This window comes from Vigna angularis, chromosome 1, assembly GCF_016808095.1.
Source record: "Vigna angularis cultivar LongXiaoDou No.4 chromosome 1, ASM1680809v1, whole genome shotgun sequence".
Taxonomy (NCBI): Eukaryota; Viridiplantae; Streptophyta; class Magnoliopsida; order Fabales; family Fabaceae; genus Vigna; species Vigna angularis.
In genome coordinates this window covers 36,514,514-36,538,506 of record NC_068970.1, presented here as the reverse complement: position 1 = coordinate 36,538,506, position 23,993 = coordinate 36,514,514, and the positions used below count along the sequence as shown (strand labels likewise).

Genomic DNA, 23,993 nt, shown 5'->3' with positions numbered 1-23,993 from the left:
TTCAGCTTTATGAACTGAAATTTGAGAGGATCACTCAAGAGGAGATAGGAGGACCAAAGAGAAAGGAAGACTTAGCATTTTTCCCCTCACTGTTCATTGTATTAAGAAGCAGACGAAAAACTTAGTGTTGTCTGCGATATTCTGTTAGTTAATAAGAAATTATAACTTCACTATCCATACCAAAGGGCTCAAGAGCTAAACTATTTTTTCTCTAACAGTAACCTGACGCAGCCGCAAGGTTAGCGGGGGATTCTTCTAGCTGAAAGGCGGACGGCAACAATTACCTTAACGGCATTGAAGAAAAACTTGGCGTAACAATTACTTTTATTATTTGGAAGACAACATTGGATAAGGAAAAATGAAAGAACCTTGGTATTTAGAAAACTGAAAGGTGTCAGTCCATAACGTACTAAATAAATGTCATCTCAATTTTTCTTAAACAAAGTTATAATTTACTCCAATTGAATACAAGAATTTTGCGATTACCTCCCAGCTGCCAACAAACAATGTTATCAAGATAAAGTACACAAGACTTCCTCAAATTGACCTCTTACAAACATGGGTGGCAAGGACCCTAATTTGCTTGAGAATACAGTCATACAGATACTAAAAGATGAAACATCACAAAGAATTAGAAAACAAATTAATGTACAATGAAATCAATGATGCTATTTAAAGGTGATTTGTCACCAGGTTCATAAGATACATTGTGATCGCTGAAACAAGTTCTTCAATTCTAGGCAAGATATCGGTACAATCTTCTGTCACTACCATCCCTCTCCAAAAAGTCCCTCTCAATGAGAGACTCAATCCGTTTCTTCACCTCTGTTGGATTTGCCAGGAAACGTGATTGCAACTGCTTCGTGACCTCGGCTATAAGATTGTTATGATCCAGTTGCTTCCTCGATTTCATGATCCTCACTATTGCTGCTTCAATCTGGGGCTTCCGGTCTTCCTCCACTCTTTGTCGGGTTTCCTGTTTCTCCGGTTCGGATTCCTTTTGTGCAACTACAGTTCCTATTTTTACCTTGTACAGTTTGCTGCTGAACTTATCATTAACAAAGAAAGCATCATCCTCAACAATTTCTTTACCCATTGGTTCCTTTCTAAGAACATTTCTTCCCTTGACTAAAGCCAATGATTGCAGGCATCTCTTAAGATCTGAAGCAGGAATCTCAGTTGCTTGCTCAATCTCCTTGTAGCTAAGTCTATCAGCATTATTGAAAAGCATGAGAACACACATTTGATATGTAGAAACATTTAACTCATGTTTCTGGCCCTTCCCAAAGGTTGCTTTTAAGTCTGCTGTGCCCATATTAGTTTGCCAAGACAATCTCCTGCCAGTATGCGTACCAAGGTAATATGACCGAAACTTCTCACACAAAGCAGACATTTCTGCTGGCAGGTTGCACGTGACACTAGACTGAGTTGGCCAAGACCCTGTTGTAAGAACCTGAACAGTGAGCGTAGGGCCATCACTTAGCTCAGGGTGGCAGCCATAAAAGCCCTGCATCGTGTCCTGGGAGGTTTTCATGTCTGTAAACATTCCCTCTAGTTTAGATGTAAACTGGTAACCACACTCTGTCTTGAGCTTAACTATGAGACTCCTCTCTGCATCATCAGAGACTGTTTTTCCAGACAAAAGCCGTTTAGCCAAATGCTGTTTGTAATACTTCTCAAATACATCTTTTTCTTGGAGATATCGGAATAGCATCATCACCTTGTCAAGAGTAACTTCTACATCATCCTCACTAACCCCTTTTAGACCTTTCCGGAGTTTATCATCTACAAATAGTGAAATAAACTCTGGAGAGCGAGGATTCAAGTTGATGAAATATTCAAAAGAGGAATTCAAAGCATTCTGGAAAGACTTGTCATTGTTAAATGCCAAGTTTATAATCTTGTCATATTTATCTTTCTCATCTAAGAGCCTTTGCACATATTCAACTGGATCCTTCAATCTTTCAGGATCAGTAACAAGCTGTTTACCAGACTCTCGCATATGTGAAGTCATCACCTCTCTTACTTTTGAAAGACCATCAGTAACACGACGGAACAAGTTATACATTCTACTTAAATCTTCGTATTTATCATCACAAAGCATGTGCACTAAGCCAGAATTCTCCATGTGGATTAATCTTAGCATGTGATTTTCAATCATCTCCTTCTCCACCACATTAGTAATCTTCTTTTCTGTTCTGGAATCCAAGTAGTGGCTCACTCTTTCCATTTCCTCATTCAGACGCCTCTCAGCTTTTTTCAGATAATCACCACAATCACAACACTCAATGAATTTTTGGGATTCCACCCGGTAAAACTCGGCTGAAACTTGGAGAAAATGAGTCTCAAACTCTTGCCCATAAACAGAAGGGCCTAAGTCCATTAACATTTTTGTTATATTTCTCATAATTCCTCTATCAATAACTTCAGCAGTGCGTTCACTATGTACTAATTCCAGAAGTGTATTCAATAGCCGAGTCCTGATCTGGCTGGAATAAATGACATTTTCTTTCCACAGGTTCAGCCCAAGTTCATGAACGGGAGTCTTCTGGGTGCTTGGAATGTAAGTCCTATCCATGTACATCAGTATGTCTCTAATCATTTGTAATGCTTTATTATGATCATTCCATTTCCTGTTCAGCTCTTCCAGAAAAGATCCTCCTTGAGCAGCTTCAACAGATTGAGCAATATCTTTGAGATGTCCAGTCATTGTTGCAACCAGCCCTGAATAGAGCTTTTCACCAAATTTGTGAAGCACCATGTTGTACGCATTTCTGAATCCACACAAATAGAAGGAGAAAAATTAGAAACATATATTTTCCCTTGAGTAAAGAAAAATAAGCATAAGATCCTTTAATGTGTACATGCAGGTAATCCTAATGCATGAGACTTCCCCCTAGTGGGGTCTAGGGAGTACAAATGTACACAGCCTTACCTCCATAAGCAAAGTGGCTATTATCATGATTTGAACCAATAACCTCTAGGTCACAAGGCAACAACCTTACCGTTAGGTCAAGGTTTTCCCTCTTAATGTGTTTGTCTATAAGAAAATTTCAGAAACCAAATTCATGTTTATGCCAAAAATAATTTATCAATTTGGTATTATCAAAGTAATCATGGAGAGATAGTAAAGGAAGTTTGGCTATAAACTTCAATAAGATATTATAAATTAATGAATATCAATGTAGATCTCCACAACAACAGTTTCCTTGTGTGGTAGACTGAACTAGTGTTTTGAGAGGAAAAACAATAAATGAATGAAGAAATTTAGGGCCAAATACACCCAAATGTTGTTCAGTACTCTTGATCAACGAAATCAGAAATACAAGCAAAGTGAATTCAAGAGACTTAGTCTCATTAGCTCCCCAAATCCTAGCCTTACATTTCCTCCCTTACATACACTATTTTGACTGTTAAACTCCCATCAGTACTCTCTCCCCCCTAAAACTTTCACCTTCTCCTCAAGGGGGAAAAGATGGAAATGTTGTCCAGATAATGTGACACAAGTGTCTTGGACATCCCAACTCAAACGTACTTCATGACATGCTAAAATATGATTTTCTTGAAAATAAACACACCTTCTGATCATGGTGTGAAGCCCTTTCCACTACAGTTCATCCCACTAACAAATAGCCATCTCCACCAATAGGTAATAAGTCCCACTTCACTCAATTATCTGATCACCAGCCTAAATACTTCACTCTACGTATCTTTTGGCTGTGCCTTTCATTGATACAAGCTCATCAAAAGTTAGTTGGTAGGCTTATCTTTGTCACTATCACTATCTCTCTCTTCTTTACACACTAATAGGTTTTATTGAAAAAGTGTTGTGTTGTACATATCTTTGTACCTCGGACTCTAGATATGTCTTTTCATTTTTACTCTTATGTTACGTACCCGAGTAGGACACGTAATAAGACACGATCACAGTAGATAGAAAAGACAATGACTGAATGATAATGAACAAATGAATTTCTTTTATTGATGGTAATATCTGAATAAACAAAAGTAAACAATAATTGGGAGCATAACCTCCTTCAATTACTTGGGAGCATAACCTCCCTCACAGGACGCATAGCCGCCTGTCAACAAAACTCAATAATCAAAAGCCTAACCCTAACAATAGCCTCTAGCTTTATTTATACTAATTATTTCCCGCTCATCTCATAATAAATATTTCATAGAATATATCTGCATTTAATATAAATATCCCTATATTTAATATAAATATACCCCCGTATATTTCCCTGACATATATCCTTAATTATAAATATCTTATATTAAATATTTCCCAAGAATATATATTTATTTACTCTAATTAACTTATATTGGATATTCTCCTCGAATGTGGCTCCCTTTTACTGTAATTAGTTCCCGCCCGTCCTAATTGCTGCGACAGTTAGGATGGTAATTCTTCAACCGTTCACCTCAAGTCCTTCACTGCTTCCCACCGCTCGGCTCGAGCTCCCACCATCTTTCGTCGTTCGGCTCGACTCCCGACAACCTACCACCTTTCGGCTTGACCTTTCTCTGCTTCCCCCTTTTCGGCCTAGTCGCTCCTCGTTATCATCATTTAGCCTGCTCGCTCCCCGTTGTCCATCTATTGCTCCCTGCCTTCCACCGTCCGGCCAGCTCGCTCCCCGTTGTCCCCCGTCCGGCCTGATCGCTCCCCGCCTTCCATTGTTCGGCCTGGCCGTTCCCCGTCTTCCACCATTCGGTGCCCTTCTCCTTTTCTCCTATACCTTCTTCTCTCATATACCTTGTACCCTGACATCTTCCCTCTACTAATTGTATCATAAAACTATCAATATAAATATGAGAACACGAGAGTTGATTCAAGCTCTCTAAAACATATTGCATCTTTTTATTTATCTCAAGTTGGTATCAAAGTGGATCAATCTTGCTCAGCTAGTCTTAGTCTTGTCTGGTAAAGTCTACACCGTTGTCACAATTTTCTCCAACCACCACCAGATCTGAAGTGTCTCTCCAAGCAATGGCCAAATCTGCCAGTTCCGGAGGCTGAATTTGCCCCACATGCAGCTACATGCAAGTTTTTCGTTTAACACTATTAGACACATGATGGCCATGTGCCGCCTTTCCCTCAGGGGAAGAACATTGCACCTCCTCCATATTACTCGTGCTATGCCCTTTGGTTCCCCATTACTAGCTTGGTTGAAGGTCAAATATGTGATTAACTATTTGTTAAAATGGCTACTAAACTTGTCATCTCTTGCTCAGGAACTCCTACCATTACTTTTCAAAAACTGAATGGGAGAAATTATCTCTCTTGGTTTGCCTCAGCTAAACTTTGGTTCCTTTGCCAAGGTTTTCATGATCAATTTGAAAGAGATGGGAGTAATGTACCATCCGATCAAGCTAAATAGTGGAAGAAATTTGATTATCAGTTTTTACTTTGCTAGGGCAATTTGTCCAACCAAAATCATTGGATACTCTTACATTGTTCTAAATGTGCAACTTGTTTTGGAAAAAGGCTAAAAATATTTTTGCATCTTTTGTGATGAAAAAAAAAATCAATTTGGTCAAGTAATTTAAAGTTTAAGAATTGACAATGTCAGAGAGTATTTTTCCTCTAATTTCTTTACGGTTTTAAGTTCACATGGCATTTTACACTAGTCTATTTGTCCTCACACATCAACAAAATGATATAATAGAAAGTAAAAATAGAAACTTGGTTGAAACTACCTGTACCTTATTGCTTTGTGCCAATATATAAGGTTTCCATCATTGGGGCAATGTGGTCTTAACTACTTGTTTTCTTTTTAACATCGTTGTCTTCTTCTCTCAACAATAAGGTTCCTTATTCTATTCTATTTCCAAATGACCCTCTCTTTCATATTTCCCTAATGTGTTAGGTTGTGTATGTTTTGTTCATGATATACCTCAAGGGTCGGATAAACTCTCTACCAATGCTATTAAATGTGTCTTCTTGGGTTATTATCGGTTCATAAAGGGTATCATTGCCACTCTCCTAAAACCAAGAAGTCGTAAATGTCTATCAATGTTACCTTTTTTGAAAAGACTCCTTTCTTCCCTCCATTTGTCCAAGATGTTCATTTTGTCCAACAAGTCCTCCCTATATATGATTAGTTGAGTAATTTGTTTCTCATGCTCCTAACAGCCCAAACCCTATTCAGAATCCATGTAAATCATCATCACCTTCTCTTATTATCTACAAAATGCAGGACCCAAATGACAAATCCAATGCTTTAATGGATAGTCCTATGGACCCAAATAAAACATTAATTGCATAATAAGGTGAATCTTTCTCTGATCTAGAAAGATATAGAAGACTAATTGGGAAACTTATTTATCTTACTATTACTAGACTTAATTTCTCTTTTTCTAGTGGTGTTGTTAGTCAGTTCATGCAAGATCATTATACTGATCATTGGAATGCTACCATCTGTATCCTAAGATACCTCAAAAAAAAGCTTCTGAACAAAGTTTGCTATATGAAGATAAAGGAAATACTCAAGTCTCTAGGTGCTGTGATGTTGATTGGGCAGGATCCCCAATGAACAGATGCTCTACTAAATGATATTGTGTTTTACTTGAAGAAAATATCATTTCCTGGAAAAGCAAGAAACAAACTGCAATTGTCCAATCAAATGTCGTTCTTCAGGCAGGCAGAGCCCATAATCCCACTATATCCAGCACCTGAAATTAGTCATAAGACCTGGCTAAGTATCTAATTTCTGCATTTAGCCACAGAACGCCATCAGTATGGGCTAGCCTCTAAATATACCACCTTCTTCCAATTGTGCAAACCTCGTACACTTGTTTATCTGTTTTTTCATATGCTCCTGGGCCATAGCCAAAAATTATTGAGCAACTAATCCAAAATTTTTCAGTGCTTAAAGCAATGATGGAAAAGTGGGTCACATATAGCTGCTGATCCCCAACACAAGGATTCATAATTATGTAATGGCTTCATGACGCAAAATAAAAGGATGAACTACAAGAACAATTAATTCCAACACCAGTCACATATAGCTGCTGATCCTCAACACCAAAAGATTGTGCAGCAAATTGACTTTCTTGGCGATTTAATTAAGTTACCTTCAATTATATAGTTCATCATCGACTCAGTAGCCATGAAAAACCCAAAAAAAGCCAAAAAATGCTAGCAAACCCAAAAAACATGATAGATTTGTTTTCGTACTCACCCACTGGAACAATCCAAACACCTCAAATCCTACAAGTTGTTCCCCTATATCATATTCCGAACCTTATTCAGATCAAGATAAGACAACTACATAATCGATGACGCACAGCCAAACAGATGCTTATCACGCATAAACAAGATTTGTTTTGGGGAACCGAATATTAGAAGTAATCATAAGAAAAATGAAAAAGGGGAACCTGTAAAGCTCTTCAAAACTGAGACCACTGGCGTTGTGGTTGTAAATCTCGTGAATCGCATGTTCCAGAATCTTCCATGTCTTGTCGGCGTATTTGGGATCCATCACCACGCGATGCTTAAACGCCTCTATCTGGAAATTTCTCTTCTTCTGGTTACTCATTTTCAGCTTCTAATCCCAATCTCAATACCCACAACCAAAAATCAAAGCTTTCTTCGGACCCAAATTCCAAAACCGCCCCAGATTAGAGAAAAACGCTAGATTGGTGTGATTGCCGTAAAGATTGAGGTGAAAGATTAAAACATATTTCGTTTTATATAGGAAATTTGGCGCGCTGGTAAATCATTGTGGAAATTAGAGAATTGGGTTAACATGAAATTTGATTTGAAACACTTGGAGACGATGAATGGGTTGCGATTAATTTAGAGTAATTTCTGTTTTTTCTTGATTTCTGTTTTTTCTTGTTTGCTTTCTCAAAGGAAGAGAGGATGACGATGATACGGCTGCTTTCTGTTTTTCTTCAAGTTTGGTTTCAAGGCTACGAATCGTTTCGTTTCGAAGTTTCACGTTTCGTAGTTGAATTATTTCAGCGCCTCTTTATTATAATAATAATTGTAATGTTGATGAACAGTGCACACTATTTTATGTTTTAATTATTAGCGTATTTAGAAAAGGATTTGAGATATCTAACTCTTAACAAATGCATTTCACTTTATAAAATAAGGTGCTTCCTTTAAAAATAAATTACTAGTTGAAATAAAATATGCATGAGAATAAATGAAAAATAGGAATAAATAGTTGTTTAGTAATTTAAATTATTCTTTAACCAGAAAAATATTGAGATAAATTTTATTTATTTTGCAGATAAAGTTTTAATTAAAAATTGTTAAATTTAAAAGGATGGTAAAAATAATCACTTAAAATAAAAAGAAAACTAATTAAATTGTAAAATTAGTAAAAAAATAATTTTAATTTTAAAAATATTTATTTAAAAGCTAGAATTGAAAAATAAATATGTATAGAAAAAAGAAAAATCTTCTTAATATATAGATATAGATTAAATTTAAACATATTTTTAGATTTATTATCGGTTTAAAGCCCGGGTGAATGTATTCCTTCCAATTGTTCTTTCCATTAGGAAAGCCTATGTAGCAAGCAACTCAATGGCAACTTTAGGTAACCTTCCAAAATGCATAACTTACTTGGTTTCAGAAATTTTCGTTAATATTATATTTCTATTTTTCTATGTACATTATTTATCTATATTTTTTCTATCATTAATCCAATCCTTGAAAAATAATAAATACGTATTAAAAAGCAAAAATATAAAAAAGAATAAATCATTTGCAAGTTTTATGAGCAAGTAACCAAATCCTTATACATTACAGAAAGCTTCTATATTTAAATTGGTTCGCTTGAAATAATTTCACTGTTGTCAAATTTATACAAGCACGAATCACAACTTACTTTATAATCAAAATGCTAGAGATTGGGGTCCATAAAAAAAAGAAAATCGAGATATCTCACTTGAACTTGGAAAATAAACACAAGGAAAAATATTAAAGACTTCAATCACTTATGTTTTCGTTCTTATACACCAAAAGTGATTTAATGGTCAATTTTATTTCTTTAATGACTTCAAGAATAACATCTAACTAGTAATAGAGAACTACACTCTACAGCAGAAACAAGGGTTTGCAAGACTTTTTCTATGTAATCACTTGATCATTTATAGTGTTTCTTTCTAGCCAGCTTTGGTCTCTTTTGATACCTGAAAAAGCAAAAAAGAAACGAACCACCATTTAGTTGCTAATAACTTATCTATGACATTGCATGCACAACATCAAAGTGTAATACAAAGTTTTATGGTCATAATTGCTGTTGCATTGTAAATAAAGTCTTTATAACTAGTTTATATGTTTAAACATATTTTAGTTTAGAAGACATGCAAATTTTGATATTACTCCTAAATGAGCTGGGAGGCAACTTTCAAATATGTTTTAAGGATGTCTTTTTCTCCTCTTGCAACTTTTTTTAAACTACCGAAGGATCATATATAATCTAATCCATTTAATTACGTTGTGGAAACAACACCAAATGTAACATAAACTTCAATATAATCGGTTTAATTCGTACATTAAATGTTTTTTTAACATGAAATAGCTTGCAGCTCTCATTAGAGGAAAGAATAACAATCATTTTATGCTTTAAGAGTGTAACTAAATAGTTTTAATATTGTAGCAATAACTCATGGATTTTCTATGTTCTTGAAATAACATGGATATGGGCGGTTTTCCTCTTGCATAGAGGTCACTTTCATAAAAAAAAGGATATTTTATAAAATAAAAAGGAAAGGATTACATCATTAAGAAGCCAGAAAAAGAAATGTAAGGTTAAGATAATTCAAAGACAAGTGTAATTAGAGAAAAAAAATTGAATCAGTGAAAGAAAGATGGTTTCTTGAGATGGGAACGAAACTTTTTAACTTCTATAGTCCAGGGTGGTTCTATGTTTGATCAAGATATTTTGGTGCTTGCAATAGGTAATAAGCCGGAAACTCTGAAGCTTAGATTGTAGACTTTGTTTGAACTATCCATGTTCCCAAATCGAAATTAATTTAGTACATATGAAGAAAGAGCTACCGATAATATTTTGATGGGCAATGATAATCCTTACAAATGGGCATTGGGTCTATCAAAATACACATGGAAATAATGTAGTGAGAACATTGTCTCATATTCATCATATACCAAACTGAAGGAGAACTTGATTTCAGTGGCTAAACTAGATACACTACATGCTCGAGAGTTCACTTGGAGTGTCAAACGTGGTGTGATGCGAGTAGAAGAAAAGAGAAGTTATATGGTAACGTTGAAGGGCAAGATAGATCATTTTCCACTCTGATAGACTCCACATAATTAGGATGAAAGTGTGTGTAAGTGTGGTTTAATTGTAACCAACCAATGGGGTTATATAGTTTTGTGAGGATTGCATTTAAAACATGTAGCATAATTATGAAAGTAATGTATAATACATGTTCAACTATGTTCGATACGTTGGGTTTATCAAGAAGAGGTTTTTTTGGCAAACACTAATGAGATATGAGTCTAACCATATAAGGGATTGACACCACTTTCTATTCAAAACCTTAAGACAATAGGTTAATGAGTTTTTCACCTTTATATAGTACTCTACTTTCTCATTTCTATCCAATGTGGGACTTGGACTCACACTTGGATTCTCAATCTCTCTCAAGGGTGAGTCCCTTCCACATTGGTACAATCCCCCTCTAGTGAAGGCATTCCCAACCAACCACAACCACGAGTTGTCCTTCATACCGTCGTTCATCTTAACGAGACACGCTTACCTGGAACCCTCTTTTAAGAAGACTTTCGATATAGGGACCATTATACTCATTTGAGTTAATCACCAAGACAAACCATCAGCTCTGATACTACTGTTGGGTATATCGAGAAGGAAGTTCACTAGGGAGACACAAACACCAATGAGATATGAGCCCAACCATATAAGGGATTAACACCACTCTCTACACAAAATCTTAAGCAATGAGTTAATGGGTCTTTCAGCTTTATATAATGCTCTACTTTTTCATTTTTATCCAATGTGGGACTTGCGCTCACACTTGGATTCCTAACATGATAAAACACTATCTAAATACAAAATGAATTTGAGCATAAATTCTCTTTAAGAAGGAGGGTATCATAGAAAGGTATTTCTTGATCTTATCCAAGAAAAACTTGAGGAAGACTCATTGCAATTCAAATGACCTATGACAAAGAGCAAACACTTCGAAGAATAATCCTCCTTGAGGTTCATCATACTCCATGAAGATTGAAATTTAAAGGACACGAAAATCATGACTTGGAGCACAATTGTAGAATAATTTTATGCAATTAAAATTATTTGTAATTTTTTAAAAACTTTAACACTTTGTAACTATCGTTGGACAAGTGAATTTGTTGGGTGATGAGTTTTAGTCTATTTTTGAATTTTCAAGTTATTTTTGGACTTAATGTCTTTTGATTTTCTTTTAGGGTTTCTTAGATAGCTTAAACATTTGTGCCTAAATATAGGGGCACCAAATACATGTGTAGACACCTTGAATGATCATTATATGAAAATTGGTTTTTCATTGAGAGATGATTCTCTTAGCTCTTGGATTAGAACTCTGATTCTCATCAAAGATAGATTTCTTTGTGGTGAATTTTTCTTGACTTATCAATCTAATACATAGTAGCATCTTCAACTCTGATTCTTATCAAAGATGACCATTTTTGTGGCGAATCTTTATTGACTTATCAATATGCTAGAATGTGAGATCTTCATCTTTGTATTATTTCGCGTTTTTATCTGATTTATTTTTTGTTTGTGTCTCATGAGATTCAAACTCAGAATGATTATGCTCTTTCTTCAATATGATCGTATCATTTTACGCTAGAGCGTATCATCTTATATCTTGATTGTATCAATTCTCATTCTGATTGTTGGATCCTTTGAGATTTCCTTCATTAGAAGACACAAGGTACTTTCTCTCTATTATTGATGATTATTCAAGGATGACTTTGACATTAATGAAGAAGGAATTTGAAGCTTTCAGTAATTCTAATAATTTGTATGCTCTTATTTTTAACCATGACAATGGGGCTAGATATCCAAGAACAAACAATAGGTTAGACTTTTACTTTAAAGAGTTTAATAAATTTGGTAAAGATAAAAGTGTTGTAAGGCCATATATTGTTCCTCATACTCCATAGTAGAATGGGAACTCTGAAAATGTGAACGTAACCTTATTTGAGAGAGTAAGGCTATGCTATCTTGGTCTAACTTAGATAGTAGTTATTGGACTAAAGTGGTTCGCACAACATGATTCCTAGCCATTCTTCATCCACAACCAATGGATTCAAGACTTCATTTGAGGTGTTGCCTTATAAGTGAAAATGTTAATTCTTACGATTATCTAAGCCTCATTTCTATGACAAAATCAGCTCCTTTATAACTTATAACTTGTTTAAATCCGCACTTTTATCTTGTTTTTGTGTATATTTATGTTTTGGGCTACACTAAGTAAATAATACTATAATCCCTTTTTTTTCAATTTTGTGTTAGGAAACCCAAAGAAGCACGAAGAAATATAAAAAAGGGAGATCTTTAAGTCTAGGGGCATTGGGCGTCACCTCCTTGTCATTGGGCGAACTCACTTCATAGAGTAACTCTAGTGATTTTGAAGATCTTCACTAGGCGATAGGCATTGTGCAATAGGTGACGAGATGCTGTCATGGCATGTTTTGCCCTATTTCTTCTAGTTTCGGAGGGGAGAAGGGTCTTTGGTGGTTTGGAGCCATGATTACACTATTAGGAGCGCTAGGAGGGGTGTTAGGGCTTGTGGGAACACTTCTTCTTCCTCTTGGTTTCTCCATCTTCTTCCATGGTCATTTTGTAAGCTTAAGGCTCTCCATGGAAATGGAGAGTCAAACCCATCTTGTTGGGGGTAGATGTAGCTCTTGAACTCTTTTGTATCTTGTGAATGCTTTAATTATATATATGTCTCTTCTATTAAATGCTAATTTCTTGTTTCTACTCTTAATGTTTGCTTGAAATGGAAACCTAGAGAAGCATGAAGAAACACAAAACTAAAATGAGTTCTTTAAGTCCAGGGGCACCGGGCACCACTTTCTTGTCGTTAGGCGAGCCACCCCGGGGCCCCCACATCTTGTCGCTGGGCGAGCTCACTTCACAAAGCAACTTTAGTGTTTTTGAAGACCTTCACTGACTTTATATGTTCAATTAATGGATAACAATATTTTTGCTGCCTTATATAATGCGTATGTGGGTTTCATGGTTAAAAGGATTTGTTGATAGAATGTAGAATGAAAATTCATTTATTTGAGCACTATCGGGTTGTAATGTCATTCGGTGATTTAAGTTGCATTTTGTTTCTATATTGAAGTGAAAATGAGTTCTGAAATTTGATAACTAGTATGCTCTTTTTTACTTCTCTGACTTGGAATGTTTAGGATTTATTTTTGATTAATTGAAGAAGTTATTTTCGGTGGTCATGTTCTGTTTTCCATTTTAGTAATTATCTATCTAAACTTATTGATTTAAATATCGGGTGTTAACCAGGTACTGATAAGCTTGATCATTGATGTTGCTTTGGTTATCTAGTTATAAGCAAATTAAACTATTATGTATGTGCTAGTTGGGTGATGATAAAAAGGAGATATTGTGAAGAGTAGAATGTGATATAAATGGTTAGATTTTGGGTCTGTAATGAACTAGATGATATGAACTATTACATGTATGTGGATAATAGTTGTGGTAAATAACTTGTAACCTTTGTTTATATCAACATGTGTAGGTTTTTATGGTTGTGGCTGAACTACAATGCTAATGATGTATGATGTGTAGAAAAATGGGTTCAAATGTTTGCTCGAAAGTTGGAGGATATATCTGCGTAGAGGATAATCTTAGGTTGTTTTAAATCTTGAATTTGCATGTATGTGGTGTTAATTAATTGAATAATGGTTGATAGGCATAAGAAAGAGTATATTCAACGTGAACCTTTTTGTTTTAACTAAACGAGTCATGTTTCTTTGTCTTAATTGGGATGTTCGAACGTATAGAGAATATGTGTCAGCTACCTGTTTGTGAGGAATTATTAACTAACGTAATTTGGTTAGCGCATGTTTCTGAAAGAAAACTGTTTGGGTGACCTGAAAGATGGTAATATAAACGTGGTTATGTGCAATATGGTCGTTCAGATTGGTTGTATTTGTATGATCCTACTTGGTGCTTTTGTTATGGTCACAGTTGAGCTAATTTATGTTTTCTCTAAACTTTAGGTTACTATTAAATAAGTTTGGGTGATTAGAAACTATATTTTAGAATAGATTTAACTTTGTTGGTATGACAAAAGCATGTTAGTACTGTGAAATGATGTCGACCACATGGTGTGACGTTAGTGAATTGAGACTGTCACTGAATGTGTGTTGTTTTAAATATTGTTGTTGTTCGAAATATGAAATGAAAGATAATGCTTATGTGTACAAATTTAATGGTAGAGCTAACGTGATAATGTTCAGCTTGCTACTGTGTACAGTAATAGATGTTATTGTCTTGAAGGGGATGTTGTGTTATTCTTTATGTAAATATTGGTTGTTGAACCGTGAAGTGGTATGATAGTAGGCACTCAATTAGTTATGGGTAATGTACTATGATACTTTTAGGTTAATGTTGTCATGCATTGATTTTAAATATGCAACGGTCATGATTATTAGATAACAATGTAGACTGCAAAGTCACATGCGGGTTATGATTTACTTATATGAATGTAATACAAAATTTGGTGTTGTATTATAACTTGTAGGACGTTGTGTGTTGATTTTTTAATATATAAAGTAATAGGCAGAATTATATGTTGTGTGCAAGCTTCTCAATGGGTTAATGTGTGGTATAAATGATTATAGACCTTTTGGTTAGCCTTATATGTTATAAGGCTCTTGGATGATGATTGTTGTATATATACCTTGTTGGTTGACATTAGTGAGTGTTGTATAACTAATTGATGTTCTGGAAAGCTTTGGTGTTGATATTGATCTTGTTGAGGATAGACCACATATAGAAAGGTATATGGAGAGAACCATTGGTTAGGAGTGAGAGGTCAATTAGGGAATTGACTTGATTGGATGTGTTAATCTATTAACTATTTATTAGGTTGTCTTTAACTTTTATATGTTTTCATTATTAACTTACCCATACTTTTGTGTGTGTAACAATGATCGTATAATGCGTGTATTATACGGGGCAAACAATTATGCAGGTATGGAGCATTAACTTGTTGACATGTGAGAATTGGGGGACAAAGATGAAGGGGTTCTTTTGAAAAAAAAAAGAGAATTTTTATGTTGTAATTGAATCTATTTTTTTAGATTTACGAAACCTTTAGTTCATAGACGAAATGATATGGAGATTTAAGTATTAAGGTATTACTATTACTTTTTTGGTAAAATTTATAAAGTTATTTGTGAAAATTTTCAAATCTTTACGTATATTTGTGACTTATGGATTTGGGGCGTTACAAGGTTTGTGTTTATAAACTGTCTAGGGTGGTGCTCAACATTAGTTTTGGTGCTTCAATCGTAGAGGTTCCTTTTTAGATCTTTTTAAATTGCCTTTCTTAAGGTTTAAGCAACACCTTTTGGATTCAGGTTGTAAAAGTTACATTCCATATCTTTTCAAAGGTTGGTGTTTGAGGTTTCCACTTCATGAGGGTTTACTAACTGCCTTTGTGGCACTGAACACTATTTCTACATTAGTCACAATTTGCCTAAAATTGAATTATTTTAATTTAATTTCTCTATTTTTCTAATTTAACTCTCTTATTATGCTTAAAGGTATAAAATAGACTAAATAGGAACGAATTAAGCTTAATCTAAATAAAATCAAAACAAAACATATGCTGAAATTATCTTAAAATTTACTTAATTTGGACACTTATCATATGACTACCCGATAAGAGAATATCATTATTTGAAATGATAATATTCATTTTTAAAAATGAAATAAGACAAAATTATAATAAGACAAAAGTAAACACATGTTTCTTCTTTGGGAATTGAAGGGTTACAAGACTCAAAATATACCTTCACACTTCCAATGGCATGGGTGCCCAATAGAAAAACATTAATATTTGAATTGTGATAATATTCATTTATAAAAATGGACAAATGCAGAACTATAATAATAAAAAAAATAAACACATACTCATCATGTGGAAATTAAATGGATGCAGGACTTTATTATTCAAATATCACCTTCGAATCACTAAATGGTATGACTACCCAATAGGAGAGCATTAATATTTGAATCATGATACTATTAATTTATAAAAATAGTCAAAGGAAAAATGTTAATAAAACAAAAATAAACACATACTCATCTTTTAATAATGGAAGAGTTATAAGACTTTAGTATTTAAATATCATCATTGTACCTATATATGGTATGACTACTCAATAGGAGACATTAGTATTTGAATTATGAAAAGGGTTAAATATGTTTTTAGTCCCTTAACATTTAGTAAAAATTGGAATTAGTCCCTCTTCAAAACTTTGAACTAATTTAGTCTCCAAACTTTAGAAATGTGTGAATTTAGTCCTTTTAACAAAATTTTGTTTCAAACACATTTCTCAGTTAACATTGAAGCAAAAATGTGTGAAAAGGTGTAAATAACTCAGATGCTAACATGAAACGCACTTGAAACATTAAATAAACCTAACAAAATTTAGTTAAAGAGACTAAATTCACACATTAATAAAGTTTGAGGACTAAATTAGGCCATTGAAGAGAAACTAATTCCAATTTTAACTAAAAGTTAAGGACCAAAAACATATTTAATCCTTATGAAAATATTCATTTATAAAAATGGACCAAAGACATAATTATAATAAGACAAAAGTAAACTCATATCCATGCTCTAGGAATTAAAGAGGTTTGCAAGACTTTAGTATTCAAATATCCATTTTACTGCTCCAAATGGTATCACTACTTAACATGAAAACAACAATATTTGAATTATGATAATTAACATTCATCTATGAAAATGTATAGAGACAAAATTATAATAAGACAAAAATAAGCACATACTTATCCTCTAAGAACTAAAGGGTGGTTGCAGGACTTCAGTATTCCAATACCTCCTTTGGACCTGTAAATGGTATGACTACCGAACATGAGAACATATGAATTATGATCATATTCATTTATAAAATTGACAGAGACATAATTATAATAATAAGGCAAAATTAAATACATACTCAACGTCTATGAATTCAAGGGTTACAAGTCTCCAATATTTAAATATCCCTTTTGCATAGACTAAATGTACATAATCTTACGATTGTACTTCATAGTTTTGGTAGGATTAGACCTGTCAAAAAATCCATATAATAGGATTTGACCACGTGGATTGAGATCAAAAAAGCCTACAAGATCAAAAAAAAATTTATTAGAAAATCTTGTTAAATATCTCCAAAACCCTATCAATTAGGATTAACTCATCGCATTTCCTTTTTAAAATTACTAAATATAATTATATTAACATCACTAATATTAAATTAACAAAAAAATTAAAAAATTTAAAAAAACACAAAACCATAAATAAATAAAAAATAATTGAATCAAATGTTACAAATAAATAATTAACAAAAAAAAGTGTTTTCAACCCAAAACAAATATAATAAATAATATCTAGGAACTCTAAAATTTCAAATATCTATATAATACTTGTGATTTTATTATATTATTTTTTTTCTTTATATATCTAATCACAATATTTATTTTAATCCTAATTCCAAGAATGAAATTGTTTTATTCTATACAATTTTTTGATAAAAACAAAAGGAAAACGATATCGTTATGTATCATTCATTAAAAACATAAAAACAACTTTAATATCATATCAACTAATTAGTTAATTCGTTATAGTTGTACTTATTTTAGAAAAAATTATCTTACATAATGAGAAAATTTACTCTCTTTTCGATGTTTCTTGTAATATTCTCAATTATTGTTTTATTTTTTTATTTTATAAAATTGTGTATATTTTTATTCAATTTTAATGTGTGAAAATGTTTATGATATATTAATATTGTTTTACAATAATAATAATAATAACTTATTTGATTTCTTTTATGATTGATTTTTTTGAGAAAAAAATATTTTCTTTAAAATTGAAATGCACTTATCATATTTTAGATGTTAAAACTAAATATAAGTTAAAATTTTATTTATATATAATATGTTTTAAATAGTTTATCAAAATAAATTTATAAAACCTTCAAGAAAGAATTAAAATTTATTTATACAATTATTTTCAAATATAAGTAATTTCTAGACTTATAAAAAATAATTTATTTTGAACATTTTTTTAAAAATTATCTTATTTTTAAGCTTAAATAGACTCAACACATATTATATTTTCAACTTTTCAAAATATTAAAATTATGTATTTAAAATATGATTATAATTAAAAATTTATTTTGAATAATATTTTATAAAATTAATATTTATATATTTATATTTAGAAAAAAGATATTAGTAAAAAATTACTTTTCAAAACAGTAAAATTATATATATATATATATATATATATATATATATATATATATATATATATATATAAAAGATATGATTACAATAAAAAAATTATTTTAAATAGCTTTGTATAACACCAACATTTATATATTTATATTGAAAGAAAAATTATATTAGTAAAACATTACTTTATTTAAACTTAAACAAATTCAATATATATTATATTTTTAAATTTACAAAATAATGAAATTATATATATATAATATAATTACAATTAAAAAATTATTTTAAATAATTTTTTATAAAATTAATATTTATATATTTGTATTTAATTAAAAAAGATATTATAAAATATCATGCAAAATTTTGTAACAAGTGGACTTGTAAAGTAAATAAAAGAAATAATTAAAAATGAATTTATTTAGTTTAGGGCTAGTTTCATCATAATCCTACCCAATCTCACTTTATGTGGGTTGGACTTTTAAAAATTCTCCTATTAAGTAGGCCAAAAAAATTAGATTTCATTTTAGAAGAGATCAAGATTAATCCATGAACTAAAAACTCAAATAAGATACTTCTAAGTAAGATCAAAAAAAGAAGAATATATATATATATATATGAAAAAAGTGTTAGAAATGTTACAAATATACAATTAAATTATTTAAAATATCACCTAAAAAATAGTAATTCTTTTTGACGAATCACTTATATTAAAGTTAGTTTAGAATTGGAACTTCTTTAAAGACGATAGGATCATTTGGATCAATCTCAAATGAAAAAAAAAGAGTCAAAAGGCAACAACTCTTCTTCTATAATTTTTGTGATTTTTTTCTTATACACATGTACAAATTTATGGTAACCAAATTCAAAACACAAAAACATGAAAATAAGGAAAATAAGGGCAATAAGCAAAACCTACCAACATAAAAATGCTGGGATAAACTTAAATTTTAGGGTTTTATTAATAATTTTTGTTTAAATCTTATTTTATTAGTTTTTGGGTATAGTAATATTTAGTTTGATTTGATAGAGATAAAATAGGGATACATAGTTATGATTTTAGGTTTATCTATGTACAATATTATTTTATAATAGATTAAGCAGATTTTATTTTTAAGATAGTTGATATTTTATTTTTATTCCCCGTAATATTGTAAGTGTTGTGACTATTTAAAGCCCTTCAATTATCAATGAATAACAAGACTCAATTTCAGGAAAATATTTGAGTGTGTGTATCGTGAGATTTTCTTATCAGTGGTATCAGAGCTTTATGCTCTGAGTACCGAGAGAGAGAAAAAAAAATAGAGAGGAGAGAGTCAAACACCGTGAGAGAAAAAGCGAGTGCTTGGTTTTTTTTTTTTTTTTTTTGTGAGAGAGATGGAAAAGGTAGTCAATGGGATGAGTGTGCCACAATTGTCGAAAAATACCAATTACGACAATTGGTCTTTGTAGATGAAGGTTCTTCTTGGATCCCAAGATGTATGGGACATCGTGGAGGACGAGTACAATGAACCCGCAGATGATGAGCATCAGACAGTGGACTAGATTGCTGCATTGAGAAAGACATGAGTGAAAGATAGATCAGCTTTGTACTTTCTGTATAATGCAGTGGATGAATATGGATTCGAGAAAATAGCTAACGCAAAGTCAACAAAAGAAGCATGGGAAATTTTGAAGGTGGCATACAAAGGAAATACCCGCGTGAAGCATGTCCGAGTACATGCTCTTAGAAGAGAGTTTGAACATATGGATATGGATGAAAATGAGGGAGTTGTCGAGTCTATAACTCGAGTGCAGAAGATGGACAACCAACTCGAAATGAACGGAGAAGAGATTCCTCCTAACCGGGTTGCGGAAAAGATCTTGAGAAATCTGACGGATGATTTTGAAAGTATCGTGGTCACTATTGAAGAGACAAAGGATTTTTCAACACTCACTGTGGAAGAGTTAGTTGGGTCATTAAAAGCCCATGAATTGAGGAAGAAAAAGAAAAAGAGGGAACCCGACGATCAAGCACTACAGGTACAGTTTGACTCGAATAAATCTCGGATTACTCAGAGCCGAGGTCTTGGCGGAAGAGGGCGAGGAGGCGAAGGACGAGGTGGACGTGGCCGAGGTAATTTTGAGAATGATAATGAAGAGGAAACCGGTCAATAGAATTGGCTTGACCGAGGACAAGGAAAAGACTGAGGAGATCGGTCAAGAGTTGAGTGTTTTAAGTGTGGCAAGTATGACCACTATACAAACGAGTGTAGATCAAGCAAGTGCTACAACTGTGGCAAGGTTGGTCATATTGCAAAGTATTGCAAGACCGAGACAAAGGGGGAGACAAATCTCGTTACAGAAAATGTTGAAGAAGAGTGTGGAATCTTATTGATGGCAAAGAGCTCGGATGCAGTGGACATGGAGAGCCCAATCCCAACAATGGATGAAGTGATCTTAGTAAAGGATGCAACAATTGTGGAGAAGGAAAACCTGGAGAAAGAACTCAAACAAAAAGATGAAGAGATTCAGCGGATAGGAAGACTTCTAGATGAAGTTAATGAAATTATGAATAACAGAGGGTTGAGCTTGAGGAGTTGAAGAAGGCGACTCTTGAAAAGGAAGAGGAAGTATCTAGTGTTCTTGAACCAGACAAAGAGGAAGATGAAGATGTTGAGAAGAACCCGATGAAGATGTCGACCAAGATTGTTGAGAAATTGCCTAAGGTCAGAAACGAGTTGGTCAAGGTTATTGAGAAGTCAAGCATAACGAAGTCAGTCAAAGCATCAAAGAGGTCAACCAAGGTAAAAGACATGAGGGCCATAAGGAAAAAGAAGAAGTCAAATTTGATTGAAAGAAGTAAACCCGGTGTGGGATGATGTACATGGAAAGCCGAATGAAGGAAGGAAGGATTTAAGTTTATGGGGGAGTTTGTTGGGATAAACTTAAATTTTAGGGTTTTATTAATAATTTTTGTTTAAAATTTATTTTATTAGTTTTTGGATATAATATATTTAGTTTGATTTGATAGAGATAAAATAGGGATACGTAGTTATGATTTTCAGTTTATCTAGGTACAATATTATTTTATGATAGATTAAACCGATTTTATTTTTAAGATTGTTGATATTTTATTTTTATTTCCCGTAATATTGTAGGTGCTATGACTATTTAAAGTCCTTCAATTATCAATGAATAACAAGACTCAATTTGAGAAAAATATTTAAGAAAAATATTTGAATGTATGTATCGCGAGAGGATACCCAATGAAAACAAGATAAACAAACCTCAAATGAACTAAAAATCAAACATGTTAGAAAAACAATTTCTTATACACAACTACTCTTTTTCTGTGATTTTTACCTTATATAAGGTACAAATTTGCGGTAAATCAAATCGAAAACCCAAAAACATGAAAATAAGAACAGTAACAAAAATCTATGAAACAAAAAAGAAACCATCAAATGAACAAAAAATACACTTATTGAAAAAAACTTGTCTTAGACAACACTTCTTCTATTATTGTTTTCTTGTACATAGTAGAAATTTGTGGTAAACAAAATCCAGAACCCTATAAACATTAAAATAAGTGAAAATAAGACAATAAGAAAACCTTTGAAATAAAAAATAAGTGAAACAAACCTCAAATCAACAACAAATCAAACTCATTGATCAAAAATTTCTTCTGTGATTTTTTCCCTACACAGAAAATAAAATAGTTGCACAATAGAAATTAAATTCTAACTCTAGTAAGAATTCTCACACAACGAGTAGAAGAAGAAAGATGGAATTAGAAAATAGACATTAAAAACAAAGAATACAACATAGATGAAACCCTCTTCTTAGACAAAATGAAGAAAAAAAGTTGTCACTACAATTAAAAAACCAACACCCTCTTACTTTGTGCTTTTTTTATTTGATTACAACTTAAACAAAAACCCATGAAGTTAACCAGAAGAAAAAAACCTAGAAAACAAAAGAGATGTAAAATAAAATCAAATTCAAACATTGTTCATGGTTTAGTATAAGACATACTTGTAACCTTGAAAACCCAACAATAGATCTCATTTCCCTGCATAGACTAAAAATTATGGGTAGAGAAGATGCATTACAACACAAAACAAACACTTTTCATAGACAATGACAAAAAATAATGCTTACCTGTAGAATTCAAAAGGAATCGACAACTCTTCTCCAATAGTTTTCGCAGTTCACAAATTAAAAATAGGTGGTAAAGAAGATGGATTTTGAGACAGACCAAACTCGTTCCAAGAACAAACGCAAAAAGTAATGTTTCAATTTGAAATTCTTGCTCCATGACGTCTTCCACCTCCATCATTTGTATTTTAACAAAAGAGTGTTTGCAGGAAAACAAAATGGCACCATGTCCTAATGACACAAAAACAATTATATTGGACACTTGTCACAAAGATAAGTGTGGGTATAAAAGTAAATGAATTTTGTAGAAGAAAAAAAACCAACATTATACAGTTTATAAATGATAAAAAAATTTAGAATTTTGCACACGTGTCAATAAAAGAGATATGAATAATAAAGTAAATTTCCTATTACATTCTTATTTATATATATATATATATATATATATATATATATTATTGAAATAAAAAATTTCAATTGCACCAATAAAACAAATCAAGAATTTACTTGAATCAATATATAGAATCAATCGTTGTTAAAAATAATAGAATTAAATTATCACCAATTTTCAAAATAGATTGACAATTTTTAAAAAAATTATTGATTAAAAAATTAGAAGATTATTAGATTTAATTTATTTTCCTTTCATATACGTGCATTTATGTTCATATATTTATATTATGTTTTTATATTTATATTCCGTTTTTATATTGTTTTAAAGAGCTATATATATATATATATATATATATATATATATATATATCAATTGTACTCTCTCCTTATTATGGAATAAGACACACAATTTTCATTCTTTCTTTTTTTCTAACATGGTATCAGAAGAAAATTAATTTTTGATCACGTTCTTCCGCAACCAATTCTGTTACTATCAAGATCTTCATCTTCTACCTTTTGTTCTTGGCTTTCCTACAATTTCTTCTCCTTCTATGGTTACTCCCTCTTGTACTCTCGCATCGTTATGTTTTATGTTTTGACTTTGCTTTCTAGGGTTTTCAATGAGAAACAATTGGGTGCTTTCATCACTCGTAACCCTGGATTGATTTTTGAGGAATCTGAACGAGTTTTCGGAGATTCGAGTTTTGCCATTTTTGTCCAATTTGAGGTTGTAAAATTCAATGGCTTCTGCAGTTGTTCCTTCTTCTAATAATTCTCAGGCACAGTCACATTCCTCAACTCTGGGACTTTCTCAAGAGCAAATTCATGGTCTATTGGACTTCTTCCTCAATCTAATCTCACAGTCACGCATTCTATTGGTCTAGTGAGTTCTCATAATGTTTCAACTTCTTCTCAGGATCAAGGTAATATCTATTCCCAATGGATTCTAGACATAGGTGCTAC

The 23,993-nt window shown here is 32.4% G+C and overlaps 1 protein-coding gene across 1 annotated transcript; it reads right to left on the bottom strand.

Moving 5' to 3' along the window:
* Positions 1-451: 451 nt before the first annotated feature.
* LOC108318883 (cullin-3A-like) lies at positions 452-7,956 on the bottom strand. Its single transcript, XM_017549870.2, has 2 exons — positions 7,384-7,956; positions 452-2,774 (listed from the first exon to the last, which is right to left on the bottom strand). Exons 1-2 carry the CDS (start codon positions 7,542-7,544, stop codon positions 737-739), a joined length of 2,199 nt encoding a protein of 732 aa, XP_017405359.2. The 5' UTR covers positions 7,545-7,956; the 3' UTR covers positions 452-736.
* Between the last annotated feature and the right edge of the window lie 16,037 nt (positions 7,957-23,993).